The sequence below is a fragment of the Mesoplodon bidens genome (genome assembly GCF_964165515.1).
Source record: "Mesoplodon bidens genome assembly, chromosome: 16".
Lineage (NCBI taxonomy): Eukaryota > Metazoa > Chordata > Mammalia > Artiodactyla > Ziphiidae > Mesoplodon > Mesoplodon bidens.
The window spans coordinates 53,679,096-53,703,956 of record NC_138173.1 but is presented as its reverse complement, the minus strand read 5'-3'; the positions used below and the strand labels follow the sequence as shown (position 1 = coordinate 53,703,956).

Below are 24,861 nucleotides of genomic sequence, written 5' to 3'. Positions count from 1 at the left end.
TACTTTGCTAAGCTTAACTCATTTTCATTATTGAATTACCTGAAGTTTCACAGAGGTCATCACATTTCTCCTTGCTTTTCTTAACCAAACTACCAAACTTTTATCTATTCTTTCTCTCCCTAAAAAAATCGAATTTATTTTCTAAGGAAGACATAATTACTTTCTTTGCTATTTTTATCAAATAGCTGATTGAGGACATTAATTTTTGATCTGTTGGTTTATATCCATTTTAAGATACCCTGTAAAAATCCAAACATTTTCAACCATCTCCCACGATTTTATTTTACATTGTGGCCCAGTTCACTCACACACACACACACACACACAAACACACACAGAGACACACACATACATACATACAATGCTACAAAATAATTTCCCCTGACTACATGAATGCAGTTCTCTGTTTTTGATTCTAACTTGCTGTAATCTATTTTTAAAATACTGGTCATGCCTCACTAAATCAATTTTATGATGCACTACAGGTTATAACCATATATTTTGACAAATACTGTTGGAAGATTTGTTTACATAGATTACCATGTCAGAACTCTTTTGGGAAGATAGTTACTGGCATAAACCACAGGCGCAGAGCTCTCTTAGTTGGTATAAACCCAAATTAACCAAGATACTTAACCCCTCAATATCTATGATTTTCTTCAAAAATCATTGCTCATGTTTTTCTTTATGTTTGATAATTTAAAAGCAATCATTGGGGAGGGTTCAAGATGGTGGTATTGGAAGATCCTGAACTCAACTCTTCCCACAGATACAACAAATATACAACTACATATGGGATAATTCCCTCTGAAAGGGGCCTGAAAACACAACAGAATCTCCACAACAAAGGGTGAAAGGACAGCCACAAAGGGTAAAGGGACAGTTAGGAGAAACAGAGATGCAGTCATGCCAAGGAAAAAAGATACACCCTGGCCACAGTGATTCACAGTCTGGAAGGATCACAAGGTATGGATATTTTCCTTGAGAAGCAAGAGATTTGAACTTCATGTCAAGCACCCCAACCCTTAGATCCTTCACAGGAAAGATGAGCCCCTAAAACACATGGCTTTGAAAAACAATGGGTAATACATCCAGGAAAACTGTAGAACTACAGTGAATGGAAAACTCGCTCTTAAAGGGGTCACATGCAGACTCAGTCAACCTGAAAACCAGCACAAAATGACCAGATTGAAAAGTGATTTAAATCACTTGAAAAGGTCAAAGGTAAAGGGGACTCCCTTACTGATCTTAAAGTGTCTGCTGGAGAGGCAGGAACCAGTTGAGATGCTCTCTGGGGACTAAGACACTGATGGGAGCCATTTTTGAAATATCAGGGTACCTTGCTAATACCATCTCTGGAAAGCACCATTTAGGATATCTCCATCTAACCTGTTACTGCCAGTGGATGTTCCCCACAAAGATCTCCACCTACTCCTGTGCCTTGGCCAAGCCACAGAACCAGCTGGGATGTGACTCTGCCCAGTGTCCAGCAGCTACCATGACCAGGCCCTGCAGTCAGCCATGATAGAGGCCAGCCCTGCCCACCAGCACACTGCAGCAGCAGCTGAAGCCCCTCCACAACAGGAGGATGCATGCAGTCCACATAGGAGATACCCCTTGAGTGCCTGGCACTTCTGAGCCCTACAGAACATCTCCTACATAAAGTCACTCCTCCAAGACTGGGAGAGGTAGCTGATTTACCTAATACATAGAGACAAATACAGAGAATTAGGCAAAATGAGGAGACAGAGGACTATGTTACAAGTGAAAGAACAAGACAATGCCTCAGAAAACAAAATAAAGCAGAGTTAAACAATCTACTTTATACAGAGTTCAAAGTAATAGTCATAAATATTCTCACTGAACACAGGAGAAGAATGGACAGACACAGTGAGAACTTCAACAAAGAGACAGAAAATATGAGGAAATACCAAACAGAAGTTATAACTGAACTGAAAAATACACTATAGGGGTTCAAAAACAAGTTGGATGAGGTAGAAGAATGAATAAGCAAGCTGGAAGACAAGCCAATGGAACTCACCCAGACAGAGCAGCAAAATGAATAAAGAATTTAAAAAAACTGAATACATCTTAAGAAACCTGTGGGACAAGATCAACAGGAATAACATTTGTGTTATAGTGGTCCCAGAAGGAAGAAAAAGAAAAAATGAGGAAAATTATTGAAGAAATAATGGCTGAAAATTTTCATAATCTGGAGGGGAAACAGACATCAAGATCCAGAAAGCAGAGAATTCTAAATTAGATGGACCCAGAGAGACACATAACAAGACACATTATAATTAAAAATGGTAAAAGTCAAGGACAAAGAGAGAATACTAAAAGCAGCAAGAGAAAAACAACCTGTTACACGTAAGGGAAACACCATAAGGCTATCAGCAGTTTTTTTGTTTTGTTTTGTTTTGTTTTTTTCAGCAGAAATCTTACAGGCCAAAAGCAGTGGCATGGCATATTTAAAGTGCTGAAAGGAAAAAACAACCAACCAAGAATTCTGCAGTAACATACCCAGGAAGGTTATCATTCAGAATTGAAAGAGAGATTAAGAGTTTCCCAGGGGGCTTCCCTGGTGGCGCAGTGGTTGAGAGTCCACCTGCCGATGCAGGGGACACGGGTTCGTGCCCCGGTCCGGGAAGATCCCACATGCCGTGGAGCGGCTATGCCCGTGAGCCATGGCCGCTGGGCCTGCGCGTCCGGAGCCTGTGCTCCGCGACAGGAGAGGCCACAGCAGTGAAAGACCCGTGTACCGCAAAAGAAAAAAAAAAAAAACCGTCTACAAAAAAAATTTGGGCTTCCCTGGTGGCGCAGTGGTTGAGAGCCCGCCTGCCGGTGCAGGGGACACGGGTTCATGCCCCAGTCCGGGAAGATCCCACATGCCACGGAGCGGCTGGGCCCGTGAGCCATGGCCGCTGGGCCTGCGCGTCCGGAGCCTGTGCTCCGCAACGGGAGAGGCCACAACAGTGAGAGGCCCGTGTACCGCAAAAAAAAAAAAAAAAAAAAAGAGTTTCCCAGGGAAGCATAAGCTAAAGAACTTCACCACCACTAAACTGGCCCTGAGAAAAATGTTAAAGGACCTTCTTTAGGCTGAAAATAAATGTCAGTAATTAAATAATAAGAAAACAAAGTAAAAATCCACTGCAAAAGGTAAATATATAACAAAGGTAGTATATCAATTACTTATAAAGCAAGCATGAGGATTAAAAGACAAAAGTAGTAAAATTACAATAGTTAAGGGATACATAAAAAGATGTAAAGTGTGTCATCAAAAGTATAAAACACTTGGAGAAGTGAAGATATACAGCATTGGAATTTGTTCAAATTTAAGTTCCTAACAACTTAAGACAAACTGCTATTTAATTAGAATGTAGTATGTGAGCCTCATGATAATTACAAGGAAAAAACATAAAGTAAGTACACAAAAAAATGAACAGAAATTTAAAAATAATGCTAAAGAAAACAACCAAAACCCAAGGAAAAGAGAGAGGAAGAAAAGAACAGAGAAAAACTACAGAAACCAGAAAACAATTACCAAAGTGGCAATAAGTACATACCTATCAATAATTACTTTAAATGTAAATGGATGAAATTTTCCAATGAAAAGACCTAGGGAGAATAAATGGATTTAAAAAAAAAAAAAAAGACCCATCTGAATGCTACTTACAAGTGACTCACTTCAGGAGTGAGAACACACACAAACTAAAGGTGAAGGGATGGAAAAAGATATTCCATGCAAATGGAAATGAAAAGAAAGCTAATATGATACTCATATAAGAAAAAGTAGACTTTAAAATAAAGACGATAATAAAAGACAGGGGCGTTACATAATGATAACAGAGCCAGTCCACCAAGAAGATACAGCATTTATAAATGTATATGTACCTAACATAACACCAAGATATATAAAACAAATATTAACAGACTTAAAAGGAGAAATTGAAAGCAATACAGTAATAGTAAGGGACTTGAGCACCCCAGTTACATCAATGTATAGATCATCCTGGCAGACAATCAATAATGAAACAATAGACCTAAACAACACCTTACACCAAATTAAGTCCTTAATAGGCATATAGAACAGTCCATCCAAAATCAGCAGAATACAAATTCTTGTCAAGTGCACATGGAACATTCTCCAGGAGAGTTCACATGTTAAGGGCCCAAAACAATTCACAATACATTCAAGAAGATTTTTTTTTTTTTTTTGGCGGTACACAGGCCTCTCACTGTTGTGGCCTCTCCCGTTGCGGAGCACAGGCTCCGGACACGCAGGCTCAGCAGCCATGGCTCACGGGCCCAGCTGCTCTGTGGCATGTGGGATCTTCCCAGACTGGGGCACGAACCCACGTCCCCTGCATCGGCAGGCGGACTCTCAACCACTGTGCCACCAGGGAAGCCAGAGCCTGGTGTCTTCTAGAAACTAAAAAGATGACAGCGGTCCTGTGGCATAGTGGGTAAGGAGAAGAATGTAAGAAATGGAGGCTATAGAGCTGATTAAAGCTCGGATCATACAGGGCCCTCTGCGATCCATCCAAAAATGTAATGAGAAACATGATATCTCTTACTTCATTTAGATATCTCTTAAGTGTCACTTTCTCTCCCCTGAATCACTGACCACCTCCATCTCTATCTCCTTGCTTTATTTTTTTATAGCATCTTGTAACACATCAGTATTTGAAGATCTCATATTGTATGGTATTATATTATATGCTGCTTCTCTATCTTTTGTATACTTCCCCAAGAAGGGAGGAAAGTTTGTCTATATCCCCAGCAGTAGAATAACACCTGGTAAAGAGTAGGCTCCAAATACAAATTTATAGAATGAATTAAACAAATTAAAAGTTTTTAGGAAGAAGATTTATCTGATTGGTGTTTCAACATAACATCCACAATTTTCTTTTTTTTTTTTACCTAGTAAGCCTTTGTAAACAGTTTATTAATATTTTTCAATAACCTGATTTTTTTTTGCTTTATAACAAATTTAATCAGTTATACATATACATATGTTCCCATATCCCCTCCCTTTTGCATCTCCCTCCCACCCTCCCTATCCCACCTCTCCAGGCGGTCACAAAGCACCGAGCTGATCTCCCTGTGCTATGCGGCTGATTCCCACTAGCTATCTACCTTACGTTTGGTAGTGTATATATGTCCATGCCGCTCTTTCACTTTGTCACAGCTTACCCTTCCCCCTCCCCATATCCTCAAGTCCATTCTCTAGTAGGTCTGTGTCTTTATTCCTGTCTTACCCCTATGTTCTTCATGACATTTTTTTTCTTAAATTCCATATATATGTGTCAGCATACAGTATTTGTCTTTCTCTTTCTGACTTACTTCACTCTGTATGACAGACTCTAGGTCCATCCACCTCATTACAAATAGCTCAATTTCATTTCTTTTTATGGCTGAGTAATATTACATTGTATATATGTGCCACATCTTTTTTACCCATTCATCCGATGATGGACACTTAGGTTGTTTCCACCTCCGGGCTATTGTAAATAGGGCTGCTACGAACATTTTGGTACATGTCTCTTTTTGAATTATGGTTTTCTCAGGGTATATGCCCAGTAGTGGGATTGCTGGGTCATATGGTAGTTCTATTTGTAGTTTTTTAAGGAACCTCCATACCGTTCTCCATAGTGGCTGTACCAATTCACATTCCCACCAGCATTGTAAGAGTGTTCCCTTTTTTCCACACCCTCTCCATCATTTATTGTTTCTAGATTTTTTGATGATGGCCATTCTGACTGGTGTGAGATGAGATCTCATTGTAGTTTTGATTTGCATTTCTCTAATGAGTAAAGATGTTGAGCATCCTTTCATGTGTTTGTTGGCAGTCTGTATATCTTCTGTGGAGAAATGTCTATTTAGGTCTTCTGCCCATTTTTGGAATGGGTTGTTTGTTTTTTTGTTATTGAGCTGCATGAGCTGCTTATAAATTTTGGAGATTAATCCTTTGTCAGTTGCTTCATTTGAAAATATTTTCTCCCATTCTGAGGGTTGTCTTTTGGTCTTGTTTATGGTTTCCTTTGCTGTGCAAAAGCTTTTAAGTTTCATTAGGTCCCATGTGTTTATTTTTGTCTTTATTTCCATTTCTCTAGGAGGTGGGTCAAAAAGGATCTTGCTGTGATTTATGTCATAGAGTGTTCTGCCTATGTTTTCCTCTAAGAGTTTGATAGTGTCTGGCCTTACATTTAGGTCTTTAATCCATCTTGAGCTTATTTTTTTGTATGGTGTTAGGGAGTGATCTAATCTCATACTTTTACATGTCCCTGTCCAGTTTTCCCAGCACCACTTATTGAAGAGACTGTCCTTTCTCCACTGTACATTCCTGCCTCCTTAATCAAAGATAAGGGGACCATATGTCCGTGGGTTTATCTCTGGGCTTTCTATCCTGTTCCATTGATCTAGCTCTATCTTTCTGTTTTTGTGCCAGTACCATACTGTCTTGATTACTGTAGCTTTGTAGTATAGTCTGAAGTCAGGGAGCCTGATTCCTCCAGCTCCATTTTTCGTTCTCAAGATTGCTTTGGCTATTCGGGGTCTTTTGTGTTTTCATACAAATTGTGAAATTTTTTGTTCTAGTTCTGTGAAAAATGCCAGTGGTAGTTTGATAGGGATTGCATTGAATCTGTAGATTGCTTTGGGTAGTAGAGTCATTTTCACAGTGTTGATTCTTCCAATCCAAGAACATGGTACATCTCTCCATCTATTTGTATCATCTTTAATTTCTTTCATCAGTGTCTTATAATTTTCTGCATACAGGTCTTTTGTCTCCTTAGGTAGGTTTATTCCTAGATATTTTATTCTTTTTGTTGCAGTGGTAAATGGGAGTGTTTCCTTGATTTCACTTTCAGATTTTTCATCATTAGTATATAGGAATGCCAGAGATTTCTGTGCATTAATTTTGTATCCTGCAACTTTACCAAATTCATTGATTAGCTTTAGTAGTTTTCTGGTAGCATCTTTAGGATTCTCTATGTATAGTATCATGTCATCTGCAAACAGTGACAGCTTTACTTCTTCTTTTCCGATTTGGATTCCTTTTATTTCCTTTTCTTCTCTGATTGCTGTGGCTAAAACTTCCAAAACTATGTTGAATGAGAGTGGTGAGAGTGGGCAACCTTGTCTTGTTCCTGATCTTAGTAGAAATGGTTTCAGTTTTTCACCAATGAGGACGATGCTGGCTGTGGGTTTGTCATATATGGCCGTTATTATGTTGAGGAAAGTTCCCTCTATGCCTACTTTCTGCAGGGTTTTTATCATAAATGGGTGTTGAATTTTGTCGAAAGCTTTCTCTGCATCTATTGAGATGATCATATGGTATTTCTCCTTCAGTTTGTTAATATGGTGTATCACGTTGATTGATTTGCATATATTGAAGAATCCTTGCATTCCTGGAATAAACCCCACTTGATCATGGTGTATGATCCTTTTAATGTGCTGTTGGATTCTGTTTGCTAGTATTTTGTTGAGGATTTTTGCATCTATGTTCATCAGTGATATTGGCCTGTAGTTTTCTTTCTTTGTGACATCCTTGCCTGGTTTTGGTATCAGGGTGATGGTGGCCTCGTAGAATGAGTTTGGGAGTGTTCCTCCCTCTGCTATATTTTGGAAGAGTTTGAGAAGGATAGGTGTTAGCTCTTCTCTAAATGCTTGATAAAATCGCCTGTGAAGCCATCTGGTCCTGGGCTTTTGTTTGTTGGAAGATTTTTTATCACAGTTTCAGTTTCAGTGCTTGTGATTGGTCTGTTCATATTTTCTATTTCTTCCTGATTCAGTCTTGGCAGGTTGTGCATTTCTAAGAATTTGTCCATTTCTTCCAGGTTGTCCATTTTATTGGCATAGAGTTGCTTATAGTAATCTCTCATGATCTTTTGTATTTCTGCAGTGTCAGTTGTTACTTCTCCTTTTTCATTTCTAATTCTATTGATCTGAGTCTTCTCCCTTTTTTTCTTGATGAGTCTGGCTAATGGTTTATCAATTTTGTTTATCTTCTCAAAGAACCAGCTTTTAGTTTTATTGATCTTTGCTATCATTTCCTTCATTTCTTTTTCATTTATTTCTGATCTGATTTTTATGATTTCTTTCCTTCTGCTAACTTTGGGATGTTTTTGTTCTTCTTTCTCTAATTGCTTTAGGTGCAAGGTTAGGTTGTTTATTCGAGATGTTTCCTGTTTCTTAAGGTGGGATTGTATTGCTATAAACTTCCCTCTTAGAACTGCTTTTGCTGCATCCCATAAGTTTTGGGTCGTCGTGTCTCCATTGTCATTTGTTTCTAGGTATTTTTTAATTTCCTCTTTGATTTCTTCAGTGATCACTTCGTTATTAAGTAGTGTATTGTTTAGCCTCCATGTGTTTGTATTTTTTACAGCTCTTTTCCTGTAATTGATATCTAGTCTCATAGCATTGTGGTCGGAAAAGATATTTGATACAATTTCAATTTTCTTAAGTTTACCAAGGCTTGATTTGTGACCCAAGATATGATCTATCCTGGAGAATGTTCCATGAGCACTTGAGAAAAATGTGTATTCTGTTGTTTTTGGATGGAATGTCCTATAAATGTCAATTAAGCCCATCTTGTTTAATGTATCATTTAAAGCTTGTGTTTCCTTATTTATTTTCATTTTGGATGATCTGTCCATTGGTGAAAGTGGGGTGTTAAAGTCCCCTACTACGATTGTGTTACTGTCGATTTCTCCTTTTATGGCTGTTAGTATTTGCCTTATGTATTGAGGTGCTCCTATGTTGGGTGCATAAATATTTACAATTGTTATATCTTCTTCTTGGATCGATCCCTTGATCATTATGTAGTGTCCTTCTTTGTCTCTTCTAGTAGTCTTTATTTTAAAGTCTCTTTTGTCTGATATGAGAATTGCTACTCCAGCTTTCTTTTGGTTTCCATTTGCATGGAATATCTTTTTCCATCCCCTTACTTTCAGTCTGTATGTGTCTCTAGGTCTGAACTGGGTCTCTTGTAGACAGCATATATATGGGTCTTGTTTTTGTATCCATTCAGCCAAGCTGTGTCTTTTGGTGGGAGCATTTAGTCCATTTACATTTAAGGTAATTATTGATATGTATGTTCCTATTCCCATTTTCTTAATTGTTTTGGGTTCATTATTGTAGGTCTTTTCCTTCTGTTGTGTTTCTTGCCTAGAGGAGTTCCTTTAGCATTTGTTGTAAAGCTGGTTTGGTGGTGCTGAACTCTCTCAGCTTTTGCTTGTCTGTAAACATTTTAATTTCTCCATCAAATCTGAATGAGATCCTTGCTGGGTAGAGTAATCTTGGTTGCAGGTTTTCCTCCTTCATCACTTTAATTATGTCCTGCCACTCCCTTCTGGCTTGTAGAGTTTCTGCTGAGAGATCAGCTGTTATCCTGATGGGGATTCCCTTGTGTGTTATTTGTTGTTTTTGCCTTGCTGCTTTTAATATGATTTTTTTGTGTTTAATTTTTGACAGTTTGATTAATATGTGTCTTGGCGTATTTCTCCTTGGATTTATTCTGTATGGGACTCTCTGTGCCTCCTGGACTTGATTAACTATTTCCTTTCCCATATTAGGGAAGTTTTCAACTATAATCTCTTCAAATATTTTCTCAGTCCCTTTCTTTTTCTCTTCTTCTTCTGGAACCCCTATAATTCGAATGTTGGTGCATTTAATGTTGTCCCAGAGGTCTCTGAGACTGTCCTCTGTTCTTTTCATTCTTTTTTCTTTATTTTGCTCTGCAGCAGTTATTTCCACTATTTTATCTTCCACCTCACTTATCTGTTCTTCTGTCTCAGTTATTCTGCTATTGATCCCATCTAGAGTATTTTTTATTTCATTTATTGTGTTTTTAATCGATGCTTGACTCATCTTTAGTTCTTCTAGGTCCTTGTTAACTGTTTCTTGCATTTTGTCTATTCTGTTTCTAAGATTTTGGATCTTGGAAATAGAATCTTGGATCATCTTTACCATCATTATTCTGAATTCTTTTTCAGGTAGACTGCCTATTACCTCTTCATTTGTTAGGTCTGGTAGGTTTTTATCTTGCTCCTTCACCTGCTGTGTGTTTTTCTGTCTTCTCATTTTGCTTATGTTACTGTGTTTGGGGTCTCCTTTTTGCAGGCTGCAGGTTCATAGTTCCCGTTGTTTTTGGTGTCTGTCCCCAGTGGCTAAGGTTGGTTTAGTGGGTTGTGTAGGCTTCCTGGTGGAGGGGACTAGTGCTTGTGTTCTGGTGGATGAGGCTGGATCTTGTCTTTCTGGTGGGCAGGTCCACGTCTGGTGGTGTGTTTGGGGGTGTCTGCGGACTTTTTATGATTTTAGGCCACCTCTCTGTTAATGGGTGGCGTTGTGTTCCTGTCTTGCTAGTTGTTTGGCATAGGGTGTCCAGCACTGTAGCTTGCTGGTTGTTGAGTAAAGCTGGGTGCTGGTGTTGAGATGGAGATGTCTGGAAGATTTTCGCCGTTTGATATTATGTGGAGCTGGGAGGCCTCTTGTGGACCAGTGTCCTGAAGTTGGCTCTCCCACCTCAGAGGCACAGCACTGACTCCTGGCTCCTCAATTTGGGATGATTTGTTGTCTATTCATGTATTCCACAGATGCAGGGTACATCAAGTTGATTGTGGAGCTTTAATCCGCTGCTTCTGAGGCTGCTGGGAGAGGTTTCCCTTTCTCTTCTTCGTTCTCACAGCTCCTGCGTGTCAGCTTTGGATTTGGCCCCGCCTCTGCGTGTAGGTCGCCGGAGGGCGTCTGTTCTTCGCTCAGACAGGACAGGGTTAAAGGAGCAGCCTCTTCGGGGACTCTGGCTCACTCATTCCAGGCGGGAGGGAGGGGCATGGAGTGCGGGGCGAGCCTGCAGCGGCAGAGGTCGGCGTGACGTTGCACCAGCCCGAGGCGCGCCGTGCGTTCTCCCAGGGAAGCCGGCCCTGGATCCCGGGACCCCGGCAGTGGTGTGCTGCACAGGCTCCCGGAAGGGCGGTGTGAACAGTGACCTGCGCTTGCACACAGGCTTCTTGGCGGCGGCAGCAGCAGCCCCCGCGTCCCACGCCCGTCTCTGGGCTCCGCGCTTTCAGCCACAACTCGCGCCTGTCTGTGGAGCCCCTTTAAGCAGCGCTCTTAATCCCCTCTCCTCGCGCACCAGGAAACCAAGAGGGAAGAAAAAGTCTCTTGCCTCTTAGGCAGCTCCAGAGTTTTCCCGGACTCCCTCCCGGCTAGCTGTGGCACATTAGCCCCCTTCAGGCTGAGTTCTCGCCGCCAGCCCCAGTCCTCTCCCTGCGCTCTGACCGAAGCCCGAGCCTCAGCTTCCAGCGCCTCCCGCCCCGGCAGGCGAGCAGACAAGCCTCTCGGGCTGGTGAGTGCCGCTCGGCACCGCTCCTCTGTGCGGGAATCTCTCGCTTTGCCCTACCCAGGTATGTGGGGAGTTTCTTGCCTTTTGGGAGGTCTGGGGTCTTCTGCCAGCGTTCAGTAGGTGTTCTGTAGGAGTTGTTCCACGTGTAGCTGTATTTCTGGTGTATCCGTGGGGAGGCAGGTGATCTCCGCGTCTTCAACATTCACAGTTTTCAAAAGAGGCTTATTAATTGAAGTGCAGTTCACAAAACAGCAAATAGTATAAATATCTCTCCCTACTTTTTTCCCAACCACTCACCCCGAAGAATATTCATTCATGGAACAGCAATCTTTCTTCCTGGATAACTGGCAAACAGTGAGTTCAGTGGCAAATAATTCCTCTTATACCCTAACTTCTTGGGCTTCTACCTAAATTGCTTACTCAAGAAGATAATTTTGGCAGTAAACAAGGTCTTCCATAAATATTAACTGATAAAGATTCATTAACACTTGAAGAAATTACATGAACAAAAAATAAAGTTAACAACAAAGAGCATGAATTGAGAAGCTAATATATTGCATCCTTCCTCTTTGGTCTCAAAGAAAAACAATAAAAATAAGCTGAGGGGCTTCCCTGGTGGCACAGTGGTTGAGAGTCCGCCTGCCGATGCAGGGGCCATGCGTTTGTGCCCCAGTCCGGGAAGATCCCACATGCCGTGGAGCGGCTGGGCCCGTGAGCCATGGCCGCTGAGCCTGCGCGTCTGGAGCCTGTGCTCCACAACGGGAGAGGCCACAACAGTGAGAGGCCCGCGTACCGCAAAAAAAAAAAAAAAAACTGAGGATGGGAATTAGAATCCACTGTATGGTTCATTATATACAAAAATGTATAGTATCTCACTACCATGTTGTATGTTTAGTCATTTTAAACTAATCTCATTTTTTAATAAAGTTTCAAGTCCGGGGTTCTCTACATAAAAATAGTATAGATGAATAAATGGAGAGATAGGTATTCTGGATCAGACTGACGTCATTATTAATGAGTGACAAAACCCAGCAAAATAGTACTTCTTACCAAATTCACTTTAATGAGACGTACTCATATTTGTTTAAAATTTGTTTCAATATGTACAACCTAACATGTACACATTTGTAGTGAATATCCTCCTAAAACCAGCAACAGTATCTGCAAGCATTTTCTTCAAAATTTGTAACTTCAAGTTGATCATTTATATGTATTATGAAATTTAAATTATATCCTCCAGTAGCAAAACATGAATAAATGACAGAAAGAACCAATGGTTTTGTACAGTTTTGTTATAGATTTAATATTTGATGCATTTTTCATTTTGTGTAGTTTCTTCCCTTCAGTGAAACATTTGTAGTGCCATATTTAATGTCATTGTTACATACCAGCAACCCCCTAGAGGGGAAGAGCAGTGCACAAATACAAAAGGCATAGAAAAATAAACAAAGCTGAAAGCTTTTTATCATTCCATCAGTATCTTTCTGTGTCTCCAGATTCCCCTCCTGTCTCTAAAATATGAGCCTTTGTAATAATTGAAACTATTAACCTGATTCTGGCAGCAAAGTGGATGAACCTAGAGAATTCCCTAGGCTAGCACTCCTCATTTTTGAATGGTCTAGTCCGAGAGTCTTGGAATACATCTTCTGTCATAAAATATAAATATTATAGTGTATAATCCTTCTAGAATATGAGAGATTAATTTCTTCCTCCAAAATGAGATTACTTTCAAATAAATAAATGTTGGGTTTATATGTGTTATATTTAAACCTTTTTTATCTTACAGTATTTGTTTCACAAATTTCATGTAAATTTTCCTTTTTACAAAAATAGGCAAATTAGGATGATTACTGATTAAACAGTTATTGAACATTAATTTTCCATGTACACATGTAATATATATCACACACAATACATATCACAAAACAGTAAAATTTTAGGATTATTCTGAAATACATGATTTTTTGGACAAATGGATTGAATATTCTGCTTTATCTGGATTAGACTATACCCAATAAAATTTAATAAAATAGTCCTATGAGGCATAGATTTTTGAGTGAGCTTTTGACTGGTGCTTCTATATGTATGAAAAGAGAAAAAGGGAAAAATAACTACAATCATTTTTTTGGGGGGGTAAAAAATCTAGATTGAGTCCACTCTTCTCCATCCCTAATTTTACAGCTCAAGTTTAGTCCCTCGATCTCTGTAACTCTCCCCTACTCCACTTCAAATACAGATTGTTCCTGCTGCCAAAGTGAGCATATGAAAAGCAAATAAAACCCTATCAACACACCACTCAAAACTCATATTTGCTGCTCCTCATTTATAAGATAAAGTTCAAAGTCCTTAACATGATATAGCTCCTACCTCCATTTTTAGCCTTCCTTTTAATCACTTCCTGTTTCACAGTTGATATTACAGAAACAAAAAAGAATATTTCTTTCTACTGTGCCATTTTTTATGCTCTTTTCTACAATGTTCTTCCCCAGTTCCCATCTTTACCTTCCTTTGCACTGCCTGGGGATTCTCTCTTGGGGGAAATCTTTCCATTTTACTCTTTAATTGGATTGGGCAGCTCTCATCTCTGCCCATGTTAACCCTGTGTGTCCATATCCCAAAGCACTTAACACAGGGTATTGTATTTATCTTGTTTATGTCTTATCTCCAAACTGGACTGTGATCGCTAAGGTCTCAGACATGTATGAATAAGGAAGTTCTTTAATTATATGTCAAATTGATTGTGTAATATAGCATTACATACTTTAAGCTTTGTATGCAAAGCTTACACTTTGTATATTTTGTATTTATGCATTCTGGATTTCCTCACCTGGTAAGAAATATACTTGTTAATAACAGAGTGAATTATAGTCATTCTGAAATGAGCTTAATGGAGAAAATATTATTTTCTTCCAGAAAAGATAAATTTCTAGCAGCATAGATTTGGGGGAAGAAACTCTCCTCCTTAAATCACAGTGGGGTTGCCAGAAATAGAACTTCATCCTCAAGATCCATTGTGAACAGATGTCAACGTTTATTTTATGATTAGCTAATAATAACTGTCATTTATTGAAGGCCTACTGTATATCAAGCACAGTATGTTCTGTTTTACAAACTTTGTTTAATGTAATACCTACTCCAACCTTAGGAATTATGAATTATAAATACTCTTTTATAGTTATGAAACTTCCCCAAAATAATGTAACATTCCATGACAGAGAGAGACTTAAACCATATCTTTGCCTGTACCCTTATATTATCTTGTTTCACTAATGTGATTAGCTTGGTATTAATATTAAAGCATCATTAATTTGTTTAGTTAAATATCATCAAAGCTTCATTTAATTCCAATACTAATTATATTGGTGCAAATTGACCAATACAGGAAACTGACTGGAGAAATACTAAGAAATTTCATCAGCTTCCAGATTTATTTTGCAGCAAAAACATACAGACTTTATCATGGAAGATAAAATCGCTTATACCAATCCATGCTTTCTGTATTTTTCCCCCAAGGAATTGACATAATATTTATTACTTGTCAGATTTCAGAAATTATCTTCCCTTGCCATCACTATTTAAAACATGAGGCATATGTGCAACTTCAAAGAACTTACTTAGAAGTTATGCTATTATATATCAGGTATTTGGCAGACAGAAGGTATTTCCTAAGTTGCAGACGTTTACTATGCAAATGGAGAATAGTGTGAAGTTTGAGCACTTGGATTGCCACATCAGGGAAGTCTGAGATTGAATTTAGTCCCATCACTTTCAGCCAAATAAACACAGACAAATTACTGGGCAAAGAATTTTTTAAAACTTAGAATTGAATATACTGATGTATCCACTAGAATGTTTTCAGTTTACGTATGGGAAAGATGGTTTAAATAATAAGGAAATGCATTATTTAGCACAGCATACTATCCAGAGGTATGGAAGACTCAGACATACAGTAAAAACATCCATCTCTTGGCTCTGGGCATCTCCATGTGTTAGTTTTGTCCTTAAACTACATATTGCAAGATGGCTGCAGTAGCTCTAGTCAGTACATCCAGATCCAGTCACCTCCAAAGCAGACTGATTCTTTGTGTTTCATTTGAGCATGAAGAAATATTTTCCTGAAAGCACCCGACCCCCAGAAGATTGCTCCTCACCTTCCACTGACTGACCAAAATTAAGTGACATAGTAAGATCTAATCTTATCCATGACAAATGAAGTGGAACGGCTAATATTGGCATAGACTCATTAGGAGCCATTCCATGGAACTTGGTATGGGATCAGCAGTCCCTAAAGCATAAGAATGCACATAGAAAGATACATAGCTGAACAAAATCAGTGTCCTGTTCGGAAGAGAAAAGTCTGGAGTGAACAAGTAAGATGGCCTTTGGATAAGCAATCAATAGTTTCCGCCACAGTCCACCCGTTTTGTTATCAAATGTTCATCCAAATGCATAGTTCTTTCCCTACGTTCACTTTGAAAAATGTTTACATGAAAAAATGCTGTCTTCATTAATAGAGAAAACCAAAAATCTTAACCAGTTACATGCAACTCTAGTATCTCCAAGTATTGTGCTGGCTTCTCCATTATATCCAGATTTAGTTCCTCATTATCTAGAGGCCTATAGCCAATAGACAGTTATCATCACATCCCAAATAAATGTGATATCCGTCATAGTTGAAACTTCAGAGGTCAGTCATTGGTTCATAGAAGAATATATCCTGCTGGTTAAGAAGACTGGTGAAGACTACCTTCGATGGAAGGGGGATGAGTTCCTTGATCAGCCTGGAATGTAGCAGAACCCATTTTACCTCACTAGAACTTTACTTTGTCATAGTCTGATATGGCTTCTGGTTCTGACTTGTGGGAAGATTTTTTTCTATTGGATAATGCTGCTCTAGGACATCAGTGCCATTACATATTACAACTACTATTGCTTCTAAAACTGGATGTTTCTGCTGCTTTTGCCACCCTCTGCCGGAATCCATGGTTTGGGTAGCTTAGGTTTCATGCCTGAACTCTGGTTGCAGTTAATGATGAGGAAGATAACATCTAACCATGCTGGGAAGTATACTATGCTTCCTACCAAGCCTCCTAATTTTGCAAACATGAGGATATTCAGCTTCTGAGTGGCCAAACTAATATATAAATGGAAGCTACCTATAGTTTTAGGGTTAAAATGAAGCAGTGCACATGTGGCACTGAGACCAGGACTCACACAATATAAATATTTGCCAATTTAAAAAAATTTCATGGGTAAAAGATACAAAGCGTATAAACGGGGATTCCACATGACTTCATAAAACATAATGATGGAGAAGTCATGGTTTTAAACCCTCTGTGAATGATGGAGAGAATGACAATTATGAAACATAGATTCTATACCAGTTCTATCAAAATACCTTGTGAAAACCCATGTCTTAAGCCTTATGGGAGATGGATCTACTAACCACTTAATATTTAATATTATTTACAGATTTCTCACTTCTGGAAAGCCAATGTTAATATGCATGAGAATACTGTTAATTGATTACATTAGTAGCTTAAATTTTTTAACATAAGCCTCAATTAGCAACGTCATATAGTAATTTGGAATCGGCACTTTACAAGTGGAAGCCAAGAGTATGGCTTATTTGGTTAAAAAATCAAGACAATTATAAATTATTTTATATTTAGGGGCATATTTTATTATCACAACTTTTTCTTCAACAGTCCTATGACCTAAATGCAGGTTTTTTTCCCACCCACAAATGATTAGGAACAAATATGAAAGGCAAGATGTATGACGTTCCTTTCCCTTCTAATATGCATTATATTCTTCCTATTTTCCTACTAAATGTTTCAGCCCTACTGCCAACTATATATGTAGAGAAAGTAGTTATATTACACTGATGAGAACTGATTTTTTAATTACCTTTTCATTTCATTTTCATGTTATACAAAGATAAAGGGACGGAAAGTGGCTATTTTCTCCTCCATGTTACAGGAGAATCCAGAAAAAGAAAATTTCACATCACACTCCTGATGTTACTTATTACATTTTTGTGTGAAAAAAAATGTTTTGTTGTTTTGTTTTTGTTTTTACAAATTACCTTTATACATTCTACTGGGTTTTTTTTGTTTTTTTTTTTTTACTTTTGGAAATATCTCAGTGTACCATTTTTGAATTTTACTGTAATGCTTTACTTATGTTAATGTCTCCAGCTGAGGCCAAAGTAGTTTTATTCTTTTTATGCATAGATTTTACTTCTAAAGAACCAGTCCAGTAATGACGTTTAAACTAAGCATACAAGAATCAAATTAAAATGAATGTGTTCTACAAATTCAATCAGACTATTTTAGCTTCTCAGTGATTCAGTGTCATTGAAACTGTTCAAGAATTATAAGTGTCTAAAATTTCAGTGACAGCTCAGTGGTTAAGTGCTTATCTGAAAGTGTATGGATTAGTTAGTAATTAATTCATCACTTAATTTAAAATGAAGTAGAGTTCTCATTATTGCATATATACACGCATGAACCTCAGTTACAATTCAGGAAAAATAAAATCTATCATTAAATGGGTATCCAAATTTTTTGAGACATGACTAAACAATAATGACTATCAAGGGTTTGGCATAGAAATAGCAATCAACCAGTCACTTATTAAATTCCTAGTTTGTATCTACTAGCCTATTATACTTTTAAAGCCATTTAATAGGCGACATTCCCTAATTTTAAATGCAATGCACTCATGGCTCTATTGTGAAATGGCTTGGGGTAAAGTGGATCATGTCATTTCTCTTTTGAAAGGATGATAGATGAAGTACTCTGAAAGGCCCTCCCACTGAAATACAAGAAACACATTTTTCAGTGCATTGTTGGTTCACAATAAAGAAAATCTATAAGACTATGCATGCGTACCATACAAACACAAGTACAATTATGTGTATATAATTAAAAGAAGAATGAACTGAAATGAAAGTAGGAGATGAAATGGAAAGAAAGCTTGGAGATGAAATGTAAAGAAAGCTTGGTTTTCCTTGTGGCAAATGGCAATTACTCTCTGGAATTAGGAGGCTAAGACTGAGGCCCAGTCTCTTTGGATCAACAGGTGAAGAAGCTGAACTTGAAACTTTAGTATTTAGCTAAAAGCCTCACAAGATGTTAAACTGGCACCAGCTTGGTAGTAACCCTTGGATCCAGTTAGCAGAAAATGAATGAAATTATACCCAGTTTAAGACCTTCAAGATTCTCACAGCTGAAGCTGTAATAAAAATGGGTTTATTGTTAAATATAACTAAACACATAGGAAAACAAGCCACCATGAGTGAGTTACTAGAAATAAGAAACAGTTTCTTCAGGAAATTAGGACATGCAAAAGCCCTCCAGTATATGGTGTAATTTAGAAAGTCACATGCATGCCCATGGCAAGACACATGCTCAGGAAGACCTGAGAAGACCCTAAGCTTTCACCACTATCTGATCTATAGGCTTAGTGCAAGCAGCAAGTGAAGGCTAAGACAAAATTGTAAATGGTCTGGATAGATATTAAAGAATATCCTATCACTGAGCCAGTCCTCAAAGACTGGGAGAGGTCTTGCTATGATCTGAATGCTTCTGTCCCTTCAGAATTCATAATCCTAATGCTCAATGTGATGGTATTAGGACGTGTGGTCTTCAGGAGGTCCTGAGGGTGGAGACCTCATGAGTAGGATTAGTGTTCTTATAAGAGAGACCCCAAAGGGCTCCCTAGACCCTTCTGCTGGTGTTAGGTTACAACAAAAAATGGCCTTCTGTGAACCAGGATTCTTTCTCTCACCATACACTGAATCAACCATGCCTTGATCTTGGACTTCCCAGCCTCGAGAACTGTGATAAATAAATTTCTATTGTTTATATGCCACCCAGTTTATGGTATTTTGTTATAGCAGCCCAAACATGCTGAAATGGATATTTTTTTTAGCTCCTTGAATTTAAAGAAATTCCAGTTAAAACATTGGATGGACACAAGTCTTCAAAATCAAGAACAGCAAACCCTGGGGAAGGGAGAGACTCTGATTTCCAGAATTACCACATTGTAACATTCAAATGGCTAGTTTTCAGAAACAACAATGAGATCACAAAGTATGCAAAGAAACAGGAGAATGTGGTCATTGAAAGGAACAAAATAAATTGACAGAAAATATCCCTGAAGACATTGAGTCATTGAACTTATTAGACAAAGATTTAAAACAACTGTATTAATTATGCTCAAACAGCATGGACAAAATTAAAGGGAATGATGAAAATGATATATGAATAAAATGAGAATATCAATAAAGAGATAGAAATTATAAAAAAGGAACCAAATAGAAATTCTGGAGCTTTAAACCATAATAACTGGAATTTTATAAACCTAGAGGTTTTTGAGAGCAGGTTTGATCAGCAGAAGAAAGAATTAGTAAGCTTGAAGATAGGACAATTGAAATTATTCAGTCTGAAGAACAGAAAAAAAAAGAAAGAAAAAAGGTGAAAAAAGTGAAAGGAGCCTAGGGACCTGTGGAATATGAGCAAATGGACCAACAAATGTATTATATGACTCTCAGGAGGAGAAGATAGAAATAATGGTACAGAAAGAATATTTGAAGATAATGACCAAAAAGATCACAAATTTGAGAGAGACATGATTCTACCCATCCAGGAAGCTCAACAAACTCTATGTAAGATAAGCTTAAAGTGATCCATACCGAAACATATTATAGTCAAATGGTTGAAAGGTAAAAACAAAGAGAATCTTGAAAGCAGCAGGTGAAAAGTGACTCTTCAAGTACAACAAATCCTAAAAAAATACTAACAGCTGATTTCCAAAAAGAAAAAGAAGCTGAGAAACAAGTGAGACAATATCTTTAAACATTGAAAACAAAACTGTCAACCAAGAATTCTATATCTGTCAAAACTCTCCTTCAAGGATGAAAGATAATTCAAGATATTCCCAGATAAACAAAAGCTAAGAGAGCACAGAACTAAACCCACCCATCTATGAGCAATTATTTTTTGACAAAGGTGCCAAAAACATTCAATGGGGAAAGAATACAGGCATATCTTGGAGATATTGTGTGTTCAGTTCTAGACCACCACAATAAAACGAATACCACAATAAAGTGAGTCTCACAATTTTTTTGTTTTGTAGTATATATAATAGTTATGTTTCAGTATACTGTAGTCTATTAAGTGTGCAACAACATTGTGCCTAAAAAAAACAGTGTACAGACCTTAATTAAAAAATACTTTATGGGAGGTGGGGGAGGGAAGGATTGAGAGTTTGAGATTAACAGATAGAAACTAGTATATATAGAATGGATAAATGTAGTCCTACTGTATAGCACAGGGAACTATATTCAATATCCTGTGATAAACCATAATGGAACAGAATATGAAAAAGAATATGTATATGTATAACTGAGTCACTTTGCTGTACAGAAGAAGTTAACACTACATTGTAAATCAACTGTACTTCAATAAATTTAAAAAATAATAATAAAATACTAAGGAATAAATTTAACCAAGGAGGTGAAAGATCTGTACACTAAAAACTATTAAGACTATTTAAAAAATGGTAACCATAATCTGAGCCTGCAGTGAGTCATAATCATTTAGCTGGTGGACAGTCGTTCCTTGATATTGATGGCTGATGAATGATTAGGGTGGTGGTGCTGATGGTTGGGGTGGCTGTAGCAATTTCTTTTTTTTTTTTTTTAAGAATCAATTTTATTTGTTTATTTTTGGTTGCATTGCATCTTCGTTGCTGCACACGGGCTTTCTGTAGTTGTGGCGAGCGGGGGCTACTCTTCACTACTCTTCACTGCAGGCTTCTCATTGTGGTGGCCTCTCCTGTTGCAGAGCACAGGCTCCAGGTGTGCAGGCTTCAGTAGCTGTAGCACACAGGCTCAGCAGCTGTGGCTCATGGGCTCCAGAGGGTAGGCTCAGTAGTTGTGGCGCACAGGCTTAGTTGCTCCGCAGCATGTGGGATCCTCCCAGACCAGGGATCGAACTCGTGTCCCCTGCATTGGCAGGCAGATTCCTAACCACTGCACCACCAGGGGAGTCCCTGTAGCAATTTCTTAAAATAAAACATTAATGAAGTTTGCCACATTGATTAACTCTTCCCTTTCACCAGTGATTTCTCTGTAGCAGGCACTGTGCTTTGATAGCATTTTATCTACAGTTGAACTTTCAAAATTGTAGTCAGTTCTCTCAAATGCTACCACTCCTTTATCAAGTAAGTTTATATAATATTCTGAATCCTTTGCTGTCATTTCAACAATCTTCACAGCATCTTCACCAAGAGGAGATTCCATCACATTCTTTGCTCATCCACAAGAAACAACTCCTCATCTGTTAAAAGTTTTACCATGAAATTGCAGCAATTCAGTCCCATCTTCAGGCTCCACTTCTAATTATAATTCTCTTGCTATTTTCATCACAGCTGCGGTGACTTCCTCCACTGACGTTTTGAACCCCTCAAAGTCCTCCTTGAGGGTTGGAATCACCTTCTTCCAAACTTCTATTAATGTCGATATTTTGCTCTTCCCATGAATCGCAAATGTTCTTAATGGCATCTAGAATCATGAATCCTTTACAGAAAGGTTTTAATTTACTTTGCCCAGATCCATCAGAGGAACCACCATCTGTGGCAGATACAGTCTTACAAAATGTGTTAATTAAATAATAAGACTTGAAAGTCAGAATTACTCCTTGATCCATAGGCTGCAGAATGGATGTTGTTTAGCAGACATGACAACATTAATCTTGTTTTACAGGTTCATCAGGGCTCTTGAGTGACCAGGTGCATTGTCAATAAACAATCATATTTTTAAAGGAATCTTTTTCCTGAGCAGTAGGTCTCAACAGTGGGCTGACAATATTCCATAAACTGTGTTATAAACAGATGTGCTATTTCCAGGCTTTATTGTTCCATTTATAGAGCACAGGCAGAGTAGATTTAGCATAATTCTTAAGATTCCTAAGGTTTTCAGAACAGTAACTCAGCACTGGCTTCAAGTCAGCTACATATACCCTTAACAAGAGAGTCAGCCTGTCTTTTGAAGATTTGAAGTCAAGCATTGACTTTTCTCTAGCTGTGAAAGTCGTAGATGGTGTCTTCTTCCAATATAGGCTGTTTTGTCTACACTGAAAATCTGTTGATTAGTGTAGCCACATTCATTAATTTCCTTAGCAAAATCTTCTGGATAACTTGCTGCAGCTTCTGCTGTTCACCTTGTACTTTTATGTTATGGAGATGGCTTTTTTTCCTTAAACCTCATGAACCAATCTCTGCTAGCTTCAAACTTTTCTTTGCAGCTTACTCAGCTCTCTGAGCCTTCATAGATTTAAGTAAAGTTAGGGCCTTACTCTAAATTAGGCTTTTGCTTAAGAGAATGTTGTGACTTGTTTGAACTTCCTTCTAGACCACTAAAACTTTCTCCATATCATCAGTAAGGCTATTTCACTTTCTTATTCATATGTTCACTAGAGTAGCACTTTTAATTTCCTTCAAGAACAGTTTCTTTGCATTTACAACTTGCAACTGATGCAACACGCCTACCTTTTGGCCTGTCTCGACTTTTGAAATGCATGCATTTCTCACTAAGCTTAATCATTTCTAGCTTTTGATTTAAAGTGCGGGAGGTGGGACTCCTCTTTACTCTTGAACACTTAGCAGCCACTGTAGGGTCATTAGTTGACCTAATTTCAATATTATTGTGTCTTAGGGAATAGGGAGGCCCAAAGAGATAGAGAAAGATGGGGGAACAGCCTGTCAGTGGAGCACTTAGAACACACACAACATTTATCATTTAAGTGTGCAGTCTTATGTGGGTGTGGAATATGGCTCCCCAAAACTATTACAAAGAAACGGCAAAAGTCACTGAGCAGAGATCACCATAAAAAATGTAATAATAATGAAAAAGTTTGAAATATTGTGAGAATTATCAAAACATGACACAGCCACAAAGTATGCAAATGCTGTTTAAAAAATGGTGCTGATAGGGGCTTCCCTGGTGGCGCAGTGGTTGAGAGTCCGCCTGCCGATGCAGGGGACACGGGTTTGTGCCCCAGTCCAGGAAGATCCCACATGCCGCGGAGCGGCTAGGCCCGTGAGCCATGGCTGCTGAGCCTGTGCGTCCGGAGCCCGTGCTCCGCAAGGGAAGAGGCCACAACAGTGAGAGGCCCATGTACCGCTAAATAAATAAATAAATAAATAAATCTGATGCCTTTAAATTTAGTGATCTAGATTCAAATTTAGCTCTAGCATTTTTTAAGCTTTACTATTTCATGGAAATAGTATACTCTGTGTTTTTCTGTGCTAGCTTGTAAAAATATATGCAAATGTAACCACTCTTCAGGTACATATACTTTTTTATAAAGCCTTCTTAAATTAGATTTGCATTCAAATTCCTCAAATAAGAGTGTCCTATAAACAGAAGCCATGCCATTTCACTGAAAAATTATTACAGAAGATACAATAGAGTAAATAAAAATTATGTTATAATTGTAATGATTGATAGGAATAGTCTCACATGATCTCCTGCCATAGTTTGAAATTCTTATACAGATAGCTATAGATCTATAGATATATAGTATGTCCACAGTGCATTTTAAATGTTTTTCTCCCATTGCTCTTTTGTTTGCTTTTATTATATAATGAAATATATTTGAGATGTTTGTTTCTGTTTATTGCTAGGTTATCCAGATAAATTTTGAAGAATTCGATCTGGAAATTGGCTATGACACCTTGACAATTGGTGATGGGAGCGAAGTTGGAGACCCAAGGACAGTGCTCCAAGTGTAAGTTGTCAATGTTTCTTTCTTTCTTTTTTTTTTTTTTTTTTTTTGCGGTACACGGGCCTCTCACTGTTGTGGCCTCTCCCGTTGCGGAGCACAGGCTCAGCAGCCATGGCTCACGGGCCCAGCTGCTCCGCAGCATGTGGGATCTTCCCAGAACAGGGCACGAACCCGTGTCCCCTGCATCGGCAGGCGGAGTCTCAACCACTGCACCACCAGGGAAGCCCCTCAATGTTTCTTTCTTGACTTAACCTATTAGGTCTTTATAAAATTGTATGAAATTTTACTTTTTCTTTTCTTTCATTGATTCTTCCTACTATCACCAACAGAAGAAGCATAGTACCTTAGTTATGATCATCAACCTGCATATAGTATATTTATTAGTCCTTCTTCAGTGGTGCTTAAGGTACTTGATCCAAACACAGTTACTTAGAGTCCATTTCCAGAAAGGAGCTCATTGGCAAAAGAGGCCTAGGGTGAAATTGCAGAGTGGCTGATTGACATTATTTTGGAAAATACCTTTGCCCTCACAGAGTTTTAGAATAGACTGGAAAAAAACAAGCATGAAATTGATCCCAGAGACAATAATAAAGACCTGGTCATCAAGATCTGTAGTTGAGAGTTTATCAGTGGTTTGACATGCAGTAGTTAGCAATGAACAGCTCTCAGAGTTGAGCTAATATACTAAAAAGGTTCTTAATGTGAACAAAAAGAATG

The 24,861-nt window shown here is 38.3% G+C and overlaps 1 protein-coding gene across 3 annotated transcripts in view; it reads left to right on the top strand.

Annotated features, from left to right (window-relative positions):
• The window catches only part of CSMD3 (CUB and Sushi multiple domains 3), a gene marked incomplete at both ends in the record, with an annotated part of 1,095,706 nt that overhangs the window by 499,657 nt on the left and 571,188 nt on the right, over nt 1-24,861 (top strand). For all 3 annotated transcript variants that reach the window (XM_081258479.1, XM_081258478.1, XM_081258477.1), the window contains one exon: nt 24,044-24,147. In XM_081258479.1, coding sequence (XP_081114605.1) covers nt 24,044-24,147 — 104 coding nt within the window. The remainder of the gene's footprint in view (nt 1-24,043; nt 24,148-24,861) is intronic.